General features: G+C 47.9%; 1 protein-coding gene across 3 annotated transcripts in view; it reads left to right on the plus strand.

Moving 5' to 3' along the window:
- LOC111833304 (tetraspanin-9-like) overlaps positions 1-22,743 on the plus strand; it is a 94,682-nt gene that overhangs the window by 43,454 nt on the left and 28,485 nt on the right. For 2 of the 3 annotated variants that reach the window (XM_023791465.2, XM_023791466.2), the window contains one exon: positions 8,943-9,022. In XM_023791465.2, coding sequence (XP_023647233.1) covers positions 8,960-9,022 — 63 coding nt within the window. In that variant the 5' untranslated portion in view covers positions 8,943-8,959. Of the gene's footprint in view, positions 1-7,904; positions 9,023-22,743 lie in introns of those variants that run through there. The other variant, XM_023791464.2, reaches the window with a different exon arrangement.

The raw sequence follows: 22,743 nt of genomic DNA on the forward strand, positions 1-22,743 counted from the left end.
AAGGGATGGAGACTTTATAGGTGAGGGGTCTTATAACACCCCCTCCACCAGGGTCGAGGAAGATTTTAACCTGCAGAATTGCAGTGGTGCTTGTGTGTGTGTGTGTGTGTGTGTGTGTGTGTTTTGATGGGGGAGGGTCCCTAATGTCATCCTGCTTCTCTCTGGGGTTAAATTTGAGGCCGGTATTAAAGTCAGATGAGCAAAAGTCTGCGATTTGACTTTCTTGGACGTGTGTTTTTTTCATCAAACATAGGGGCTTCAATTTGGGGGGGTGGGGGGGCTGGTTCTCATGACACAAGACTGGAGGAGCTTGGAAGACCAGCGAGGGGCTGGCATGCCTGCCGGGGAATAATGTCTGATTAGAACCTCGCAGTTCTTCTCTGGTGACCGAGGCGTCCACTCGCACGTGGGTGAGGTCTTGCAGGGGCTCCACCTGGAATCTCGATCCGCTCCCGGCGTTCCCGTGGAAACGGAGCGTATTCTGTTTCTGCCGGCTGCATTACTTTGTGGCCTCACGCTCTGAGGACTCCCGCGGAATCAGGAACGGGCAGCTGCGCTGGAACGACTCTGCTAATTATGGGTAGCCAGACCTCATTTGAGTTAATCCCCCAAAGAGAATTGCCTTCTTATAAATGTTGTTTAGCAACATCTGAACGTATATTGGTTAATTGGTATGCTCTCTGTTTTTATCCACAAAATAAAATTTGCGGTGTGATCATTAACACTAGGTGGCGCTCCCCAAGGAAAACTCTCAGGCCCTGGGGATAATCATCTTGATATTAATTTGCATATTACAATATTCATTCGTCTTCAATATGTCTGTGGGTTGTAACTGAGGGGGGTGGGATTAATTAGTTATTGTGTGTTTATTGCAATTCGTGCACAAATTTCCCCATGGGATGAAAGTAAACCTTATCATGTGTGCTGGTGCTTTCAGGCGCCTAAGGGCCAATGTCTTTCCCATCTCCTAGCGAATCCCTTTCTGGGTATACAACCAGCATGGTGACTCAATATGTTGTTTACCAAATATTGTGGCGCTTGGACTTCCTACCATTTGGGTTGTCTGCCCCATTCCTTAGACTGTTTCCTCAAAGCTTCTGAGAGACCAGTGTCCTGTCCTCAATGTAGCAGAGCTTTAGCTAATGCTAGACGTTAACAGACTCTTGTGGGGATTCCTGTGTGGAAACTCCTTAACTTAGATACTCACTTCAGGCCCGTATTCACAAGGTCCCAGTCATGTCAGCCATAGTCTTTGTTGGTTGTTGTCTAGTTTAGCAGCGATGGTCACATGACCGTCCTGCTCGTTGGCTGTTATCCAGCCTCAACGTTCGCCAGCGCTGTAGCCATAGTCTGCCACGTGGCCAGGCTGTGCTGCCTTTTCTCTCTCCCTCTGGGGTCCCACACCCCATGGCTCAGGGGTGGGGGGTGCTGGGGGCGTCTTTGGCAACTGTCAACACCTTGATGAGCTTGTCAGTACCACAGCTATATGGGGTCACGGTGGCACACGTGCCATAGGCTAGTGCTCGGACCATCATTCACAGCACATTGGACTTGCTTTTGGTGCTGAGGGCCTGGAGGGCCTGTTCCTCTGATTAGTCGATGTTTATATTTCCGGAACCTTCCGTGGAGTGAGACGCCACGGCTCTGTGCAGCTGCCTTACCACAACCTGCCTGCTTTAAATACAAAAGAGGTAACGAAAAACTGTAGCTGATTTGAAATTTCCTGGCCGCATTTCTCAGTATCTCGCTCTGACCCAAATACTTACATTTTTATCAAGGAGCTAGAGAAGCCTGGGTCCTCCGCGGCACCGAGCGTGTGACACGAGCGTGTGACACGAGCGTGTGATGGGTGGCGCTAACAGAATCCGCCAAGTCATGTCTGGTGGGAAGCAGCCGTAGGGTTCAGCTGTGAGGAGGGGGGCTGTAGGGAAGGCCAAGGTAACGGCGCAGCTGCAGTTCTATCCATTCTTTGCCTTGGAAGTTCAGGGACATTCGCGGGACGATGCGTATGGTGGCGTGTGAGGGACACCATCTTCCATTCCAGTTGTGGCTGATCCCCTTTCGAAGACTCTTCCAGGGCCTGCACTCCTACCGCAGACTTGGCTGTATCCGTGGCCCCCGGTGTCATACTGAAAACGATAGCAGAATCCCACAGGCTCTGTTACATTCTGTTTAATAACCCCCCCCCCCACACACACACACACACGCACACACCTACCCCCAATCCATAGCCGTGTTCCCATAAGTCCTGGGTGTATTTCTATACCTGTGCCTTGCCAAGTCCCGTGCCCTGTTTCTCCGGGGCGCAGTGGGGAGGCTTAAAGATCTATCATATTGCCTGCTCGGCGCCATGGGAGCATTACCGGGGGGCGGGGGGGGGGGTTGTGGCGCTGTTTGGTTGGGGCCAGAATGCTGATATAACCTCATTCCTCCAAGGCAGGAAATCGACCGACGTCAAAGTCACATCTCAGAACATTTCTCATATTGATTCCGAGGGAAGGAAGACGCGTCTTACCAGAGCGAAGCGATTTTTGCTTACCGGCATTGCGGCGGACTGCAAGCCGCACTCAGCTTTGTGGTCTCTTGACCTCTGTTCCGAAAATAAGTAGAAGGCCCCCCATTCTCGGGGGTGAGTAACTGTACGCTGCCCGCTAACTTTAGCTGGTGGTGTTTATTCGGTTTGGTCTTTTTCCGGTATGCGTATCGTGACAAAGGCACGGAAAGAGGAGCATAGCTGAGGAATCCGGTGGTTCCTTCACTTAGAATGGAGGCGCTTCACTTATTTCACGCAGCCCAAGGTGTGAGCGCAGAGGGTGGAAGATGCACAGTCATAATCCCAAGGTTTCCGGGTTCAAAGCAAGTCACAGCAGGTGCTCTGCACTGATATCGTTCAGCAGTATTTAACCTAAACTGCTGTATAAGTAGATACATATGGTGTATAAAAGCATATGGTAAGTAACTCAAAGTGTATGGGGGCAGCAATGGAAGGAGGATCCCTCTGTAGCTCTTGTAGCCGCTAGTCAAGTTAATTCCTGGTCTTTAGCTCTTGCTTGATATGGTGTTAGTCATTGATGAAAGACACTTTGGAAATTCCTGCTGGCTCCACTAGCTATAGCTCTGTGTGTGTGTGTGTGTGTGTGTGTGTGCTTTTAAAAATGTAGTTTTTACCATATAGTGTGACACATTATGGTATGTCACCATACACATCCAACATGTCATGCTTTTCATAACAATGGATTTTGACTTTCTTGAATACTTGAAAAGCCATGGATTAGTGATTATCCTGTGACTTTTTAATTTACTTTTCAAAGAGTGTTGCAAAATATGTTTCAATATTTTCAGGATAAGCACAGGACAAGATTAATCATCTTTATTTATGACTCATTCATCTGTCATTATGCAAAATTTTAAATTCACCTCAGCTGAATGTCTTAGGGAACGAAATGGTTTCTTGGTGTAAAAACCGATGTCTTTGATTCTTTTTGACACCCATTCTTTCTGCTTTCACTGGGTCTTTCCTGTGCCGGTCTGTCACGGGTTCATGTGCATGGTCCGGTATTGGATGGTCCAGAGTCTGTGCCATCTATGACCGAAAGGACTCTGTGTCACATACCTTTTGTGATGGCAGATGATGTTTTGTATCCCAGCATATGTTGGTCGCCCGATGGTCCCATCCTAAGGTAATTTGGGAAATATCTACTTTTATGATCTCAGGTGTAGATTATTTAAGTTATTCTAGTCAGTGCTGTGGGAGGTACCTGGTTCTAGGTAGTATTGGGTACAGGGCAGGATACAGACTGGATGGGATGCTAGTCCATCGCAGATCCCACTCGTACACAATCATACATTGTTGGAAATGTGCATAGATGCTAATTAGGCTTACTACATGTCTTTGGACTGTGGGAAGAAGTCAGGGCCCCGACAGGAAACCACAGATAACATGCAAGGCCCAAACGCGCAGACTGCAAGGCCCAAACACGCAGACTGCAAGTGAGATTTTAACCCACAACCCTTGGAAGTGTGAAGCAAATTACTGCCATTTATGCCATTGATTATCACCACCCATAAATCTTATTTTACAAAATGATAGAAGGTTCTATTCACAGAGGATGTCAGAACGCACCAAATGGAATGCTGAACTCTCTCCCACGTCCCTGCAAGCATTTACAGATACTCTAGTCATTCAGTTGTACATTCCCATAAATTCTAAATTTACTTCTGCCATCCCAGACGGCCTCCTTATCGTCTCTGCGTGTCACCAAGGAGAAGCGACTCTGCTGCCTGTGACAGGAATTAGCTGAACGTCAGCTACTGTGGGGGAAGGGGCAGGTTATCGCAGAGAAAATCAAATCATATTAGCATCACTTAAGTAGTTAGCCTGCCCGGTACAGGTGACATGTCCTGGCCATCTGCTGGATGCAGAGTAATCAGGTTTGGCCCATAAGTGAGTGGTGTGGCTTTATTGATTCTCTTTGCTCCTCGGCCTTTTCCCATTCCCAGAATTCCACCACCATTAAGGACCGGCTGACATTTAGAGCGGTTTTCGTTTTTCCTGCCCTCCCACCTGTACTTCGAACTTCAAGTCAAAATGATGCTGGCTGCTTAAAATGCAGGGAATTTAATAGGATCTACTGCAGGTAGAAGGTTCTGCAGCAAGCTGGTGGATACCAAAGAGGCTTAACCTGTCCTTGGTCTGAATCCTGTAGCCTCATATGGAGAGCATGTACCCAGGCCTTGAGGTCAAGCTGTGGTCAAGGTTCTCATGAATCTTCAGGAGCCGCTCAGTGTCCCTGGCCTTTCCGAGCTGCCTTGGCTTCCTGCCTGGGGTTTGAGGTTTGGCAACCAGCGGAAAAAATGGTCACTTCTTTCCATGCAAGCCGAGCTTCATCTCCCAGCCAGGCAGCACGCAGAGCTGCTTCTGAGGACAACAGACAGCATGAACATTGATGGTCTGAGCCTGGGATTCAGGGCTCTGAAGCTCTCCGTGGTATTACAGCCGGCTAGCTTATACCTTTACATGCTGACTTTTGGTGCTTTTGGTTCTTTTCTTGCCTCCATGACCCTGGACTCATTGCACTGATTGTAAACATGGTTCTCTGCGCTTCTCCTGTGGCATGTTTTTCTCAGCTGCATGTTTTTTAGGTTTGCAGGATGCAAGTCCTAATAGTGTAATAGAAACATCTCAATCCTTTCCTGCTCCCAATCTCATGTCTTCAGAGGAGTAACTGAAGGATTTTCTGCTGTTTTTCTGAAGGATTCAGAGGGTCTGTGACCGACAGGAGCTCTGTCACCATGCTGGAATGATAAAGGTTTGCATTTCAGGTGTGTTCTTCTGGATTTGTTCCGCGATCAGAGCCTAACTCATCTCAGAACAGCTGTAATCCTCCTTTGTAATCTCACATCGCACACCGTGTTCCTTATACACATGACCTGAATGTTTAATTTTTCACAGTTTCAGAGTCTTTGGAAAATCCAAGGCAGTAGCTTTTTCATCAAAAATTGTGATGAATTCCTTCAGTGTCTATGCAGCCTTCAACACACTCTGGCTAATTCACACAGTCAGGCCTGCATTGGTCTTCTAGTCTGCAAGCTCTGGAATGTTGTCCCTCCCCATTTAACCTGGGACAGGGGAGCCCTGGTACACTTTGCAGTGTTGGAGTGGCGTATGGCGTAGTATTGTATCTTTGAATACTGCGGGGACTCAAGGTTGGCTAATGTTTTCTCTTGAGGTGTGCAGTGAACTTTTGCAGAATCATCCGGCAAAGTATATCGTGGTGGGGATTTATTGTTTGTTGGGATTTATTCCACGTCAACATGATGAATATGCCAGACTTGTGATTAAAATTAGCGATTGCCTGAATGTGAAGTGGGGGGGGGGTGGTCAGGATGGTACAAGAAGAAGCCATAATGGGGATGTGTGACGGATCCCTGATTTGATGAGTGGCACGCATCGATCCCTGACCTGTTCTTCCTCCTTATGGGGTGGGGGTGGGGGTGAAGGGAGGGGGCTTCCTAATGTGCAAATATAGTCAGTCCATCAAACATTATGACCTTATGGAATCAATAACTGATACTTTCCCCATTACATTTTACCTGCGATTGATGCGTTGAAGCCTTTGGCCCATTAACAGACAATAGCATAGATTACAGTTTCCATCCATGCTAATCATATATGAGTCTGGCCCACTAATTGTAATCTGCTCCTGTCACCCAATGAATCACAAAACTTCTTCCGAGCCGTTAACGGCTGCTTAAGGGTGACTCTGGGGACAAACCCAGAGGGAAATCAGCTAGAGAGTATGTGCAAACCGGGCTGGTTAGTGGATTAACCTTAAGACCATTCAGCTAACAGGTTTACTTTTCTCTGATAACAGTGCTGCCAAGGAATTAACATCATGTTCGTCTGTTTCGGGAAGTTCCAAGAGACCGCTTTGTCCCGTCGTCCTGCTCGATGCTTCTGGAGATTGAGTGGCGAATGGCGAGAGGCGAAGTTTAATGTGTCATTTTTTTTTAGTGCCATTTTTTTTAATACCAACTGAGATATGCGCATTCTGACGATCCTCCCTCTTTACACACGCTGTAGTGTTTACAGCGTTATCATTTCAAAGGCTAGGGATCGTGTCAAGATGTGACCGTTGAGTGTTTGAGATCCGCCTTCCAGTAAAGTAGCGGATATTAAGTGCAGGCACACGTGTCTGCTGTGGACGGGGCAGCTCAGATCAGCTTTGACAGCACTTGTCCCCAAGATGCATCACCAAAAACGGTGACGAGTCTATCGATACTCCCCTCTTCTCTACCTAATTTATCATCTCTTTTCTGTGTGTGTTTTAATACACACTGCAAAGCCCAGCTATCTGTAGGTGCCCCGTTGAACAGCATTTCCCAGTGTGAACGTCTATGTTACTGGTGTTATGTTAATTTTAATTCCACTACCATACATGGAAGGGCTGGCAGTGATGGTTATTAATTCAATATGTAGCCACAGAACATTAAACAGCCAGGTGCAGTTTATATGGCCTTATTTCAGTTTGCATCCTAAAATTTTTATGCCATTTAAATGGCTGAAATCAAACACTGTGTCCGTGGTCTGGAATAGTAGTTGACGATAATCTAAAATGATACTTGTGTGGCAAAACGGGCTCTGCAGACTGCAGCTGCGGGGCTGGTGCTCAGTGTGGCTCCACAGCATTGTAGACGAGCAGCAGATCATGTGATTTTGACAGTAGGGATGGGTGGGGGGTGGGGGGGGTGCTTTTCGGGCAGCGCTGGAGCTGACCGCCTCTGTGCCCACGCAGCCCTGTCGAGACGTTACCCTCCCCCGGCACGGTGACTGACAGGCAGTGTCACAGTCCCTGTGTCAAAAGTCCGGTTGAAGCTCATCTTCACGCTGAGAGCAGAAGCTCTGCTTCGTTATTAAAATGTTAGCTTCTCTCTCTCTCTCTCTCACACACACACACACACACACACACACACACACACACACACACACACACACACACGCACAAACACACACACACACGCACAAACACACACACACACACACACACACACGCACAAACACACACACAAACACACACACACACGCACAAACACACACACGCACAAACACACACACACACACACGCACAAACACACACACACATACACACGCACAAACCCTTATGCTCAGCTGAGCTTCCTGTCGTCTGAAGATTTTCAATTTTAATTCCTTCTTTTTAATTCCCTGTCGTCCTCCCCGGCATCCCCATGCATGGACCGTAGCATAGATGAAAGCCCTAAACTTGGATAGGCAGAGTACTAACAAGCTTATTAAATGAAGGTGGGAGGAGCCATGCCCCACGAGCAGGCACCCTGATTGGCTACCCCATACCCCTCCCGTGTTCTCATTTAGAGCAGGAAAAAGGGGGCTGCATGGAGGAGGAGAGGCGCAGTCGGGGAGAGAGAGTGGAGAGATAGGGGGCCGGTGCCGCGGTGGAGCTGTTAGCGGAGTATCTTTATGCAGGAGCCACGCAGACAGATACCGGGTCAGAACAGCTGAGCATAGAAGGGGAGGAGAAAGAGAGGGAGGGAGGGAGCGAGCGAGCGAGAGAGAGAGAGAGAGAGAGAGAGAGAGAGAGAGAGCGTATGCACCAGGGACGGAGAAGCGCTTGCACTGGTATGAGGAGGACACTATTCACAGGTGGTGAGAGAGGAGAGCGTCAGGAAAGTTAAAAGCTGTGGGAACTCCCAGCTCCCCTAGACGAGAGAGAGGGGCAGCTGGGGATCACTGGTGGTGGAGCGGGAGAGGAGCGAAGGATAAAAGTTACTTAGGGGGGCAGAATCGAGCCGGAGGCCCTGGATGGGGGTCTTTAATGCCACGCTTACTCACCTGACGGGGAAGCATGAGGACTGATTACCGCGCCGTTAGACAGCTACTGCCGGACGTGGAGCCGTGAGCGAGGGCTGTGAGCGTGCAAGAGCGTGTCGCACGGGGGGCACATGTGCGTCTCCCCTCCGTAAGGGAGCGCCACACCGAAACTTTGCTGGAGAGTCGCGAGCAAACCGAGTAGCCGACAGCCAGTAAGGGAAGGGGGACAGCGGAGGTGACTTTCCAGCACCAGTCCACCTGCGTTCAGAGACATGGTCTGGGCCACGTCTGGGCCCCAAGCAGCAACGGCCACCCCCCAGCATGGAGAAATCAAGTAGCGAGGAGTCTGCCATCCACCGCAGCCCCTCTGTGGACAGTCGGGACTCGGATTTCGCCAGAGCATCCTCCTCGGGCCGGCCATTCGGAGGCCGCGGCTTCACCGCCGGCGCCTTCTACGGCTCCACGAACCGGCGGGACACCGCCACTGCCGCCGGCACCGCAGCCCCCGCAGACAAGGCCGACGAGAAGCAGGCAGCAGCCAAGGGGAGCAAATACCTGGTGTTTTACCTGGACCTTTCCTTTGTGTTTCTTCTAGAATTCAAGAAGTTGGACATGGCTCGAGGCTGCCTCTGCTGCTTAAAATACATGATGTTCCTCTTCAACCTCATCTTCTGGGTAAGTGGACACCATCTCTACATTCCTACGGTCCTCTAATGTCTTGTTTGTTGTTTGTTATTTTTGGTTACTTTGGCTCTCGGTTAGTTGCTGTTGCACAACTCATGTTTGCTATTTGTATTTTGCAAGTCAGAAGTCCCAAGTGTGAAAATACTGCCCTGTTACAGATCGTGATTTTGGGGGGGGGGGGCAATTACAATTGTGCCAAATGTGAAACTGTGGTGTTTTTCTCTACAGGTTTCTCATGACATAATTTACATGCACTTGTACTGGTTTGCCTGTACCCTTCCCATGCGCTGTAGTGTTTTTTTTATAATGGGTTTAATAGATCGGTCAATGCATGCAGCTCGGGAATGAACAGGAGAGTCATTTAAAATAGGCAAAGTTAGCAGACTGCGCATAAGGAATTAGTTTTTAAGGCATAAAGTGGAGTAGTTTATGGTTTGAAAACGTGGAACTTTTCACCAGCCAAGTGCAATTCCCTCTGATCTGTCCCTGAAGCACTGTAAAATTAAACGTCGAATGTCTCATTTTATCATGTTGCACAACTTGATTTGTCTGCCTAGAGTGAAGTGCGCCTTGCATCACTTTACCCAGAATGCCTTCACTTCCTCCTTTTCTCCCCAGAGAACCCATGAGGGTGCAGTGGTTTTGTCTTTAGAGATCCAGTGTCCTGTGAGCACTGAAATGCTCAATTTGGACCTCAGTGCAGCCCAGAGTCCCTTCCTGTAGAGCTGTTACTGCACAAGCCATAATAACTTCATAGATTCAATCCCCCATTTTGCTTTGCAACCACACCCCTGTTGTCCTGCTCTCATCTGGTGATGTTGTATCTAGGAATTAAGCAACAGATATGTTGAATTCCCTGAGCCCCTGCCCCAATCTGTCAGTGTTCATCTTAGAGACTTGGGCTCTTAGTTAAGGACCCCTGTACAGATTGAGGGCGAGTGTAGGAACTCCATACATGGTAAATGGGGGTATTTGTTGTGAAGGTGTGCTCGGAGTGTATGCCTGCTCCCCCAGACATGGTCAGAGACGGCATAGTAATCCTGGGGAGGGAGAGTTAGAGATTAGAGGTGAAGTACCTTTCCTACCTGTCCTGGCTAAGATGGTGTTCTGACGCCACTTAGGGTAGCGCTACTCTGACAGCGGATACTCCACGAGTCAGAAGGTCGGCTGTCCGTCCCTGGCACCAAGGTGCAAAGCAGTAACTCGACCCCTGGCCGGGCCAGCCGCCTGCCTGCCGGGCCCTGGCGGTCCGAATCCCCGTGGGCCTCACATCGGTAACCCGAAACAAGTGCAGAACCACGACAGGAACTCCAGGCATCTCCGTGTGTTCATCTCGGATCCTGCGGCAGTTGTTCCCAACCATCTGGCTTTTCTTTCTTATGGGGATTAGTGGAGACTGAGCCTGGGGGGCTGGGGGTGGGGGGGAGATTCCCCATAGTTTTAAACGCACGGTCATGTCATGGCCCCACCATGCGTCCTGGCCCCCAACTGTGTGACCGAGTCCTGATCTCCATCAAGGGCGATCAGATCAGACAAAAGGAACTGTAATCATTTCCTATTGCTGTGGGACGCCAAATTCCCCATGCGGGGGGGGGGCTGGGACTTCAGCCCGTCCTGTTGCTGATTATCCTGAAACTCAGATCGGTCCACCTGACCAGAATAGCGCCAGGCTGTGATGCATCAGCTCGCCGCTCCACAGCAAGTCGTGCTTTTATTTTATGCAGAAAATTATTCTCAAGGCAGTTCTGCAACGATAACACAATGCCAAGCATAATGATTGCGAACGTGTCCCCAGTACGAACGGGAAGGGGAGGGAGGGGGGCATGATGAACTTGTGGGTGGCGTTCCCAGGACGGACAATATTCCTGTATCTACTGCCATTCTGCTTCATATTCCATGAAGATTTAAACGACAATTAGTAAGAGCTAACACGAGATTAATCTTCTCAGCCATTTAGACTGCGACTCCGGAATTCCTGCATTTTTCTGGAGACGCTACATAAATGCATTTACAGTGTGCTGGTGGTTTTAAGAAGGAGGGAAACTGTGCATGCAGCCAACGAGCATGTAGATCACAAACACAGATTGCATGAAATGATCTGTATGTCTATTTGAATTATTGATCTTTATTATGTCCTATTTAATAATTTGAACGTCTCTTTGCAAAAACCGGACACCTCTGTCGTTCCTTACACTCGTTACGTTTTGCTCTCTCCCTCGTCACGCTCCCTCCTCTTCCTCATCACGCTCCCTCCACACCTGAGCACGGCCACACGCAGTGAACTGGAGAGAATCACGCGGTGTCTGCTCTAAAAAAAAAAGGAGCGTCTCTGAGTGAGCAACTGGAGACAACGGTAATAACTGCCTCAGCAGCACAGCTCCCGTTGAGCGAGTGATGGTCTCGTCACCGCGGGCAGCAGGTATCGGGCCCCCCCCCCCAGGGTATTTTTGGTGCCACGGAAGTTAACGGTGTCTGTCACGCAGAAACTGAAGTGTTTGTTCCGGCAGAAGTACCAATGTGTGAGGCACTGAGGTCAAACGCTTTGCCATCTGTGGACTGTGTTTACTGGATATCTTCATTTTATGGTTCCTGGAGGTCGGTGCAGTGGCGTGGTCTTATTCCTGCGACCGCAGCCTTTTCAGAATCGTTTAGTTCCATCCATCTCCATATAGGCCACCATTTAACATGCGTTACATTCGAAATGTAAAAGGAACCTATGTTTGATGAGGCACTAATTGGTTCCTCGGGCTGAAAAACGATCCCGTCGGGTCTATAACACTATGTAATTGAAGGCAGCGCGTTAAAAACAATGACCTGAATAAAAGGCTCGTGTGTATTTATTTACCTCTGTCTGCACTGTGGGAAAATCAATGCCATTTTAGACCTTTAAGGAATATAAAAAAAAATCATCCGACTTGTAAAAATAGTCGCATGTACTCTCCTCGTTTTGTGGTGAAAGACAGTATCTCACAGGAAGCCTGCGAGGAGAAATGTCATGGCGTTAGGACTGTAGAATTTTGGATAACTTTTTTTGTTAATGTTGCCTTCTGTCCTTTTTATAGGCCAGGCTGTAAACCCGTCCCCAGATGCACCCTGCTGACAGTGGAATCGATGCTAATCTGCTTCTAACCGCTGAATTAATGCGTATTGTTAGAGGGACCCGCGGGCCTGCAGTGCTCAGCGCTTTCTCAGTCGCTCAGGAGCAAATCGGTGGCTGATCGATGCAAGTCAGCAGCCCCTTTGCCAGTCTGGGAGCTCCCCCCCACCCCAAACCCATGTGTAGGTATATCTGTTATTTATTTATTTATTCCGTTCTTCATAGAGGCCTTCCGCTTGGTTAATAATTGATCAAGTGGGGGGAGACTCTTCTCAAATGGAGTTTGCTCTTCGCAAATGGGTGAGACGCTCAGACTTTTAAACAAGTCGCTACATGAGCTTGTGCGGTGTCTGGTTCCCATCCAGGTGTGTTTATGCCCTCTGACAGGCCACACTTGTGGGAATCATGGGAGTTACTGCTGATTCCCCATCACTCTCGCCAAACTACCCTGTTTTCCGGTTCTATCTGTGAGCAATATGTGATCGACATCTATTAGAAGGTCTGTAGTGTGTTTTCTAATGAGAAAATGAGCTTTGGCGTATCAGAAAGCCTGAGTGAGTGTGAAACGTTCTGCTTCTGGCCTGTCTCATCAGATTTTACCTCAAACCACAACTGGATTAAACAAAACGTATCCAGTCTCCAGTAGTCGGTATTCCAGAAATGTTTCTGAAGGTACCTCCGAGATTTCTCCGGGGACAGGTTTGAGGGACAGATTGCCGTGTGCATGAGAACGAGCCGCCGGCGTGGTCGTCCTTTTTGGCTGGAGTGGCCGGGAGCAGAGGCTGACAGGAGAGCTTTGTTATTGGCGCGCTTATGCATCAAACACCCCGGCACCTTTCATTTTTTTAACTTTCATGTGTAATGGACGTCGCAATAGTTTCCGTGCCCAACACCCATGAGCTGACTGGATATTAATAAAGAACAAAAAATGTTCATGCAGCCCACGATTCAGTGGCAGTATTATTATTAATGATAATGTTTTTATCAGTTTAATTAAATTAGCACAAGTTTTTTTTTTTTTTTTTTGAAGCCTATTAAAAATTTGGGTGAGGCAGGGTTGAGGCGGGTTTGTCCCGTGGGCTGCACTGGCACCGTGTTTGCGAGGCTGGGCTAAGATCCTCTGCAGTGATGCAGGATTCAGGCAGGCGGTCTTGGCTTCCAGGGACTGGGACAGCACTGCTTTGGTTACATAGTGGTTTAGCTCCTGTTCTGAATACTTGATCATTCATCAACGGCCTGAACATCTTCAGACGATCGTGCTGCGCTGTTGTGACCTTCCTCTAGTTTAATTAAGACCATCCCCACATGTTCACTCATCGATTTAATTACCTTGTCTCAATTAGAAAGAATAGTCAGCCATAAGAGTGGAGGGTTGTCAGGGAAGGCCTGCATTGGTAGTTTTGAACAGAATGCAGGCTTCCCTGTTGCATATTAAGTCTTGGAGAGTCCCTTGTTTAGCCTCCTTGCATGAGAATAGCTAGAAGCGGACGCTGTTCTCTACTGCGCATGCTGTCAGGCGATCTTTGGCTGTGAGCGGAGGCTCAGTGATTGAATGAAGTGATTTTCTCCTCTTGTTTTATCGAGCTTATTAAGGGATTCCGGAATGCGGAATGGCTGCTTGTGTGGAGACTCTGCTGGAAGGTGAAGGTGTCTCGTGCGGGTGGTCATGTGTGAGGCACACGTCTTCATTACTGCACTCTTCCCCTCGTGTGCGATACCCCGCAGCTGAATGCTTTGAAACATTGAAATGGATGGGACCTTTTGCCGTTAATTGATGGATCTTCCAGGAAACGGGCTGGTTTTGCGCAGGCCTGCAGTGTTAAGTGCCCCAAATATCCATGGATATTTGGGATCAGCTGAGATGTCCTTATTACTGGTGATGCTGTCCCGCTCCACTCTGGGTCGACTTGAGCTCCTCATTGCTGGGGCCAGCGTCTCCCTCCGCTCTCTTTGCAGGTCTGTCCCGCGGATTATGCGGGGTCCTTTATACGGACGGGGTCCTTTATATGGACGGGGTCCTTTATGGGGGGTCCTTTATATGGACGGGGCCCTTTATATGGACGGGGTCCTTTATATGGACGGGGTCCTTTATGGGGGGTCCTTTATATGGACGGGGCCCTTTATATGGACGGGGTCCTTTATATGGACGGGGTCCTTTATGGGGGGTCCTTTCCCCAATGCCTGCCTTGGGGGCAGGCATTGGGGCCATGCTTTTGGCCCCCAGGCCTGATGACAGCACGTGCCGACAGTCTCTGAGGAGGCGACTCGTGTCCTCGCACCATGTTGTGTTTCACTTCACAACCTTGTGAAGACACATGGTGTCGTCTGAATTTTGTTCCCCCTCCACGAAAGTACCGTCATCAGTCATGGCGAATTACAAAATATACAACAAGGAATGAGCGAATCAGGGGGACTTGCACACTTGCGTCGTTTAATTTAGGTTAATTTAAAATTTGCTGCATTTGAATCTTTAGGCAAATTCTGGCCAGTTTTCTGCTTTGGTCAAGGCTCAGCCCAAACTAGAGGGTGCTGGCAGTCAATTGTCAGAGGATTGAGATTCAGATTCAGATTGCTTTATTGATCCCTGAGGAAATTATGTGGATACAATTGCTCCCGGACAGTAAGAAAATAATTAACAAGTTAAATACCAATAACAATAATACAAATATAACAGTACCAAAATCACAAATGTCTCTACTACAAGGAACTCAATATACAAACAATATCTTATATAAATATGTTTTTATATATATATATATATATATATATATATATATATATATATACTGTATAATACATATTATATATTATATAAACAATATCGAAGCTCTAAAACACAAAGAACTCAATATACAAACAATATATATTATATATATTATGTATTATATATAATAATATATTATATAAACAATACACAAACAATATTCTAATATATTACAGAAATTAACTACACATGGGGTTGAATTGAGGTGTATACTTGCAGTGTAGTGTGATTCTTCTGCTTATGTGGAGGTGTTGTACAGAGAGAGAGCCACAGGCAGGAATGATTTCCTGTGTCGTTCAGTGGAGCATTTGGGTCTTAGCCTCTCATTGAACGAGCTCCTGTAACTGGCCAGCACGTCATGGAGTGGGTGGGAGAAATTGTCCAGCATTGTGCTGAGCTTGGACAACATCCGCCTCTCCTATACCACCTTAAGAGAGTCCAGCTCCATCCACAATGTTACTGGCCTTGCGAATCAGTTTGTTGAGTCTGTTGAGGGTCTGCTACCTTCAGCCTGCTGCCCCAGCATGCAGCGGCGTAGAGTATGGCACTGGCCACAACAGACTCATAGAAAAAGAAATTACATTTTATTAAGAGTGTTTGCTGGTAATTTTCTGTAATTAAACACAAAGATAAACTATAGGTTATCACCACAAGTTTAATGATGCTGATCGGAATCGCCTGATGTAAGAAGCCCTGGAATAATCCATCTGGAAATAACTAGGATTGTTTTTTCCAGACTTTTAGCTGAGAATTTGAATGGCGTGAGGCTTTTTGTGAAATCACTCCGTTATGACACATCAGAGAAATGTCTTGTATGAAGATGTCTCTGTACTTCATGCTTCAGGGGCCTATTGTCCATTTTGGGAGAGATGTGCAGTCAGCTGGATATTTACATGGAGATAAATTCAAAATATAAAAGTGTAGTGCGATTAGTGAGTAATCTGCGTACACTAGAGACTAGTCAGTGTAACTACCTTCGTTCTCCAAAATGGGCCCCCTGGGCACCTGGTTCTTAGCTTGGGTAAATTTTTGTCTTGGTCCAGTTCATGATGTCATGCTCCAAACACACCTATAGTCAGCTAAGCCAGGTAGAGGGTCATGTGCTGAAGAGTCAAAATCACATGTTCAGTCAGGCATCTCCAAACCACTAAGCTTCTTGGCAAACTCGTTTAATATCCCCCGTCGCTGTGCTATGCTGAAGATCTGCGCCAAGCACAGTTAGCGGGAGTAAACGCTCGCGATCAAGACTGACAAGCTGCACAAGGAATCCTTTGTCACCGGAATAGGTCCCAGTTGTGGATTAGAGTTGTCCCCAATTGCTTTGCATGCCTTTGAAAAGCAGACCCTAACCCTCCGCACCGCAGATAAGAATCCTCGCCTTTCCTTCATGCGCTTAGTCCTTTGAAAGGCTGAATCTGGGGTGCCGTACACTGTGGATATCTTTGTCTCTTGTGTATGAGTTTCAAACGGCGTAGGCAGAGGGCTTTGTAGGACAAATTCCTGATGGTCTAGATTTCCATTCCTTTCATGATGCAGCGTGGATTGCGCTTGCGTTGTGAACGTCCCTTAGGGAACACGCCTCCCTCGCTCCCATCCCTTCAGGCAGCACCCAAGCCTGCTCTTGCAGGTGATGGCCGCTCCCATGCATCTCTTTTTGGTGGACGAGTCTCTCTGTGGCACTGGGGCATGTTTCCCCCATTTCCAGGTAATGTATAGAGCTGCAGTGAAAGAGAAGCCAGGCCACTGAGACATTAGTAGAGGTGGGTAGTTCATGTCCAGAGAATAAATGTCCAGATAAAGATTTTGTTTCAACTAACCAGTTGAGTATAAAAAGTCAGTCACTCAACTGGTTGGTTGACTCATTATCTTGGTCTGGGCTTTTACTCTCTGGACATGAACTACCCACCTCTGGACATTAGCCTGTGTATATGCACAACCACAGGCTGCCATGTTTGTAATGAACCCCTGAATGCTCAAAGATTAACTTTTATTCCAGGATTTATTCAAGATCTGCCACTGAACGTGAAGTCATGCTGATTCTACAGCCTTTGTGCTGGTGACTCTTACTGAGGGGTTCAGCATCTCCAGAATCTCCATGTTTAGTTTTTGGCAGATTGATCGCTGATATGTATAATGTACAGACTTACCTGGATGGGATCAGCAACTGTAATTTTGAAACTGACCTGCGTTTTAGTGTCTTCCAGGTCAGAGAGGTTGAGGGATTCATCAATGGCGTCAGTACAGCATTAATGCTATTGAGACTCACTGAGATGACTCCCAGTACCCAGAATGACCTTTCAGTCACTACAGTAAATCAAGCAGAAAATTACAAGTCATCATCTGAGGAACGTAGATTTCGTGAGCAGCTGTTCTTCCCCAGACCTATGTTGTGTTGATCAGTGAAAGGCTAGTAGACAAAACTGAACTATGATGCATAATGACAATTTGTACTTTACATATTAATATATAATTCTATTGAAAGTCCCCAAGAATGTGTGCATGTTTCTGGGTGTTAACAAGTGATCCCAGCCCATGTGTTCTTAAAGCAGACACACGTTCACATTTGCAGTGACACGTCTCTTTTTGTATCTGTGCCGAAAGCCCTTGGGCTGGGTTTGTAGTTCTGAAAAATTCATAGCACCAGCTCGTAGTTGGGGACAGGCTTCCTCTAAGGAATGCTCTTTCTGCCTAATAAAAGATGGCAAAGGTTCAATGAGAGCTGGAAAAATGAAGACACCTCTTCTGGCTTGGAAATAATGTCTTAGCATTTTGCTAATCTGCTCTAGTAAATCCCTCAATAGACAAGTGCACCTTTAAAATGTTGTGGAGTTCTTGTGTTGGTTCCTTCTTAGCTGAGCTGATAAAAGGCAGCCATTCACCTGGCCTAATTAGCACGCACAGGCGCCCGCTTTAAGATGTCATTTTGTATCATGTTTACAGTCTGCTTGTCAGGCCTCCTCGTTACCCACCTGTCATAGTTGCATCTTTTATGTCTGTGCCGTTGGCTAGTCTAAGGTGTCCTTTAGTCTGTGCAGCCAGAGCAGAAGCAAACGGCACATCACCAGCTGCGAAAGCGTGGTCTCCTTGCTCGATGTTTGGAGAACAGAGGTTTTATTACTAGGCCTCTATAGCGAGCAGTCCCAACATCCCTCTGTATGTTACATCGTGATAATCTGCCCAAGGCTCAGTCGGCAAATCGGCCCTTAGCGACGTTGCACTCCTGAAATTTGATCTCGTCGAAGCCGCTTTTGTCTAATCAGTTACCTACCAAAGGTTGCGTGGCTGAGGCTGGTGCCCGCTGACGTGTGCGATGGGTGCGTTTCTGGCCGAGAGCGTCGCTGTCTTAATCTCTGTCGTTTGAGGGTCTCAGAGCGTCCCAATTATTTTGAGACAAGATGGGAGCCTTGGGATCGCTGTGATGAGCGTGGGCATTTGTGTCACGGGTAGCCGGCCTGGACGGTCATGGTGGCAGCATCTTCTCTGCCAGGAACAGCGAGAGTGGTCGGTATGCGAGGCTCCTCTGAGGCTCTCTCCAGAACTGTGCTACTGAAAAATGCCCAACCAATGTTATGACAGCGCTGGGTAAACAAGGCCTATTTGCATAGTAAGAAGAAGCAGTATTCATTCCGGCAATGCTGACTGACTGCAACAGTTTATTTTATGGTACGTCACTACTTCAGATATTAAGTGATGGGTCGATTTGCCTTTAAAAGACTTTTTTAAATGACTTCCTGCTCATTATTTTTTTGGTTCCCATTGGGTTAAACCGGGCGGTGATTGACTGTCATGGGCTTTACGGTATTCCTGATAACTGGCTCATGTTCAGCCCCAATGGGGGGGTGCATCTCTGCTGGATCTGGTTTGATGCTTGGCGGAGATGGGATATAATAGGCTGGGCTAATGGGGGCTGAAGATGGCTGAGAGGGAGCAGGCCAAAGTGCTCTCGAGTCTTTGATCACAGGCCTCACTTTCCCTCTTCCCATTGCAGTAAAGGTACATTTTCTTAAATTATCCTTGTTTTTCTCAGTCAGCAATTATCGTGCTTCAATGGAGGACTGTTTTGCCATCTTACATGTGACATTTGGTAGCCTCCTTATTTAATTAGGAGGATGACTAATTGTCAGCAGTGTCATTTTGGCGGGGGTGAGGTACTGAATTAGTCACCAAATCCTGTTGTTCCGGGGCTGTGTAGCTTGTGGTTCTGTTCAGTGCCACGATCCTGTGGTAGACGGAATGGTAGTCTGTCGGATTCCTCAGCCCCTCCTGTATCCCCCATCATGCAAAGCTGTAGCAGCTGCCTGAACTTGGGGGTGACTTTAAACATTAGCGGGAACATCAAGGGTCATGCAGGACAAAGTTCTTTCCCAGCATCCTGCAGGTCGCTGCTTGGTTTGATCTGCCCAGCTCAAGATTGTCTGCTTTTTATTCAATTGCACAACATGCGGATGGGATAGAGGAGCATTTGACAGTGTGCTGATGACGTGTTACGTAACTCGTTGTCCAAAGCCATTAAGGAGAATCGTGGTGATTGGGGAAAAGCTGTCACACGGTGGATTCATTCCCACCTGCCCACTGAGGCCAGTTTCCCACCTTCAGCCTGCAAGCCATGTTGTGTAGTGTGGAGGCTGGCATCCCTCTTCATGGGGTCCCTCTGGCTGACCAGCGCCTCCTTCAGGGCGGCGCAGGAAGGCCTGCACTCCACCACACCCGCCCCCGAGACACTTCGTGTTTGTTTATACTGCTTGATTGCTTTGGCTGCCAGCCTCTTTTTTTTATTCCTGCCAAGTGATGGATAGCGCTCTCAGGAAGAGTCCCCCCCCCCCCCTCCCCCAAACGCAGTCGATCAGAAAACACACAAAACTGCGGGGTGTCCTCAGCGGGGACTGCAGAAACACAGAGGCATGTACGGTTTTATTTGAGGAGCCCCTCGAACATTAGCCTCCATGCCAGATGCGTATAATAATGCGCGTGAGTTTGACCTCGTGGTTAGAAGCTGCGCAGCTTTTAAGCGGCCTAATATGCATTTTAAACTGCAACCTGGATTTAATTAGCAGGTATAGGACAGCTTTATGGGGGGTATTTGGTTGGAGGGTGATCTCTTGATCTCTGTTAACTGCATGCTCAGGAGTTTATCGCATATTTTACTGAGCTTTGATTTTTATTGCGTCCTTTGCTTCTGTCTATGATTTAACAGGCCTGAAAAAGAGGCTATAAAATCAGGGATGGGCATTTGATGGCGCCCCACCCATTACTCAGATGGAATAGTGGGCAGGCCTGAATGATCGGGATTACCTTGTCATGTACAGGATCATGGCTTCCCCGCCCCACACGTTTTCACTCTGTCAGTGCAGGGATATGCATTAGCATTTATATTTGGTCTTGTGTAGCGTTGAATGTGTTTGTTATAGAGCACTGACAATGAATGTTAAATTAATGCGCAGTCCAACCTCAAAGAAACTGTCCCCAAATAAAATACAATCATAGCTATTACCTTCTGTGGGAGAATCTCACTGGCAGAATTTTCTGACATGGAGAGGTGAGGGTAATGGCCAGAGGACCCGTGAATTTGGGCGGTGGCCTAGAACCCGCACTCCCCCAGGGCCGCCCAGGGACCTGCTCTGCTGCTGGAGGAGGGGTGAGAGCCTGGGCTCCCCCTGACCTCCTTAAGGGACTGCTCAGTGGCCACTTCCCACAATGCACCTGAAGTCTGCGGTTGGACGCGAGGCTCTGTGGCCCCGCCGCACCCCCTGAGCACCTCCACCCCCCCTGAGCACCTCCACCCCCCCAGCGCCGACTCCTCGTGCTGCAGTGATGATGCCCCCATCTTGAGCCCTTGTTAACCTTTTGTGTGGAATTTGAATAGAGGACTTTGTCGCTCTTTTTATTTTCGCAATTTCCCACACCCGTTATTTAAACGCGATTTGACCTTTTAAAAACCAGCATCTGAGAGCCTGGGGTCCTCGGCTAATTCCGACTTTGATGTAATGGGTTGACACGGGTCTTCAGGCGACGGAAGGTAGGTAGAATGACGCAGGCTAATTTTTTACACGTCGCCATGCAGTGATTGCAGCAGACGTCCTGCAGAGTAGGATCATGTGGTCCGTATCAAAACGTCGGCGTACCAGTGGAAGGTCAAGCCTCTGCGGTCTATGGTAAGAGTGAGTCACATGTAGATGATTCCTTCAGCATCGGCCATTGTGGCTTTTGAGCAGAAGGCTTTGTTGGGCCTTTCTGAGAGCGTCTGCGTGGGGCGTCTCCTGCCTTCGGAGACGACCCCACGCATTCATGCTGTCTGAGCCCAGTGCGTTTCCCACAGAACTCGCTCCTCGCAAATGGACTGAATAGGCCAAAGATGCTATGGTCCTCGCTTTTGGCTATTACATGTCTAAGCAAACACACGCAACACTGTTCCTCTTCATTTATTCATACCGTATTGCACTTACAAACATTCATATCGCATGCATGCTTATTTATTTATGACAGACTGGGATCTAGAGCGGGTAACGGTTATTACCTGGTGGAGCGGTGGGTACAATGCAGACAGCAGTGAGAAAAAGGACATAGACGAAAATGACTGAATTTTACGTCAGTTCTGCTGTCAATTATATATTACACATTTCTATTTCCAATGCCCCAGCCATTAAAAGCCTGCCGTCACAGTCCTCATAGGGCTGAGAAACAGTTACGTGATGCAGAAGGTATATAAAATATCTCATAAACAGAAAATCAGTTTTATTACCAGCGAATTGGCCCTTGAAAGCATCCCAGTAGACTGTGGAGTTCTTCGGGAGGCTCTGCTGGATACCTGAGAGCTCATGGGGAAGGTGAGTAGAGTGAATGGCGCTCAGGACGTATTGTCGCGCTGCGCTGCCGCCGCCACAGCTGTCCGGCCCGAAACGACCGCGCTGCCGCACAGGGAATCGGACACCGGGACCATTTAACCTGAGCAGGAGGGTGGCTCGTCCCCCAGGGAGCCATCAACAGGATTACTGTGCTTTTGATCTCGTGGACAAAACTTTGGAAGGAAACTGGCTGGATCTGAAGTCAGACTGCAGTTTGATCTAGGCTGTGGCTTGTTTAATCACACGCTCTGCCCTTTATGCGATCAGTAGCTGTCTGCGTATCTGTGCTTATGCTAATGTTTCCATGAACTTCCTGAATTTTATGTTTCTCCCCCTCCTCTGTCAGTGTCTGAAAATTAGTAGTTGTGTTATGTCTGATTAAAGACGGTTTCAATTCTGGCCCTGAAATAACAGCTTGGCTATTCTCTCAACCCAGTTCAATAACTCTCCCACATCAAAGATGGAGATCTGACTAATGGTTGGTTTTATGTGTAACTCAGCTACACTTCAGCTACACCTGTTTGGCCGGCAGGATGTCGCGGATGGCGGCCGATCTGGCCTCCCGTCATGGTGGGGTGTCGTGTCCCGCTGAGAGTCAGCCTGCCAGCTTGTGCCCGTCCGTCTTTTATCGCACGTTTCCGGCTGAGACGCCACTCTTCTGGGGACGTGCGATTGGCTGTCCTCTTCAGGGTCTCTGAACACTTGCACTCAAATGACTGATAGGGCTTCCTGCTCACTGTGGCTTAGCACGTGTCTTACTGAATCAGAATCCCAAGCAGATTTATTGGCCAAGTATATTACGTCACACGAGGAATTTGGTTCTGGCAGATGGTGTCTCTCAAGTTAGACAGACAGTATACAGACAGTGAACATATAATTCACCAGCAGTACACAAGCAATTTACAGATTAAATACAAGACAAGTGATATACATAAAGTGCCAACAGCAATAATAAGCATCATGTAAGGGAATGAGATTCTAATAATATAGTATTTGTAGATGTGAGGCA

This window comes from Paramormyrops kingsleyae, chromosome 1 (assembly GCF_048594095.1).
Source record: "Paramormyrops kingsleyae isolate MSU_618 chromosome 1, PKINGS_0.4, whole genome shotgun sequence".
Classification (NCBI taxonomy): Eukaryota; Metazoa; Chordata; class Actinopteri; order Osteoglossiformes; family Mormyridae; genus Paramormyrops; species Paramormyrops kingsleyae.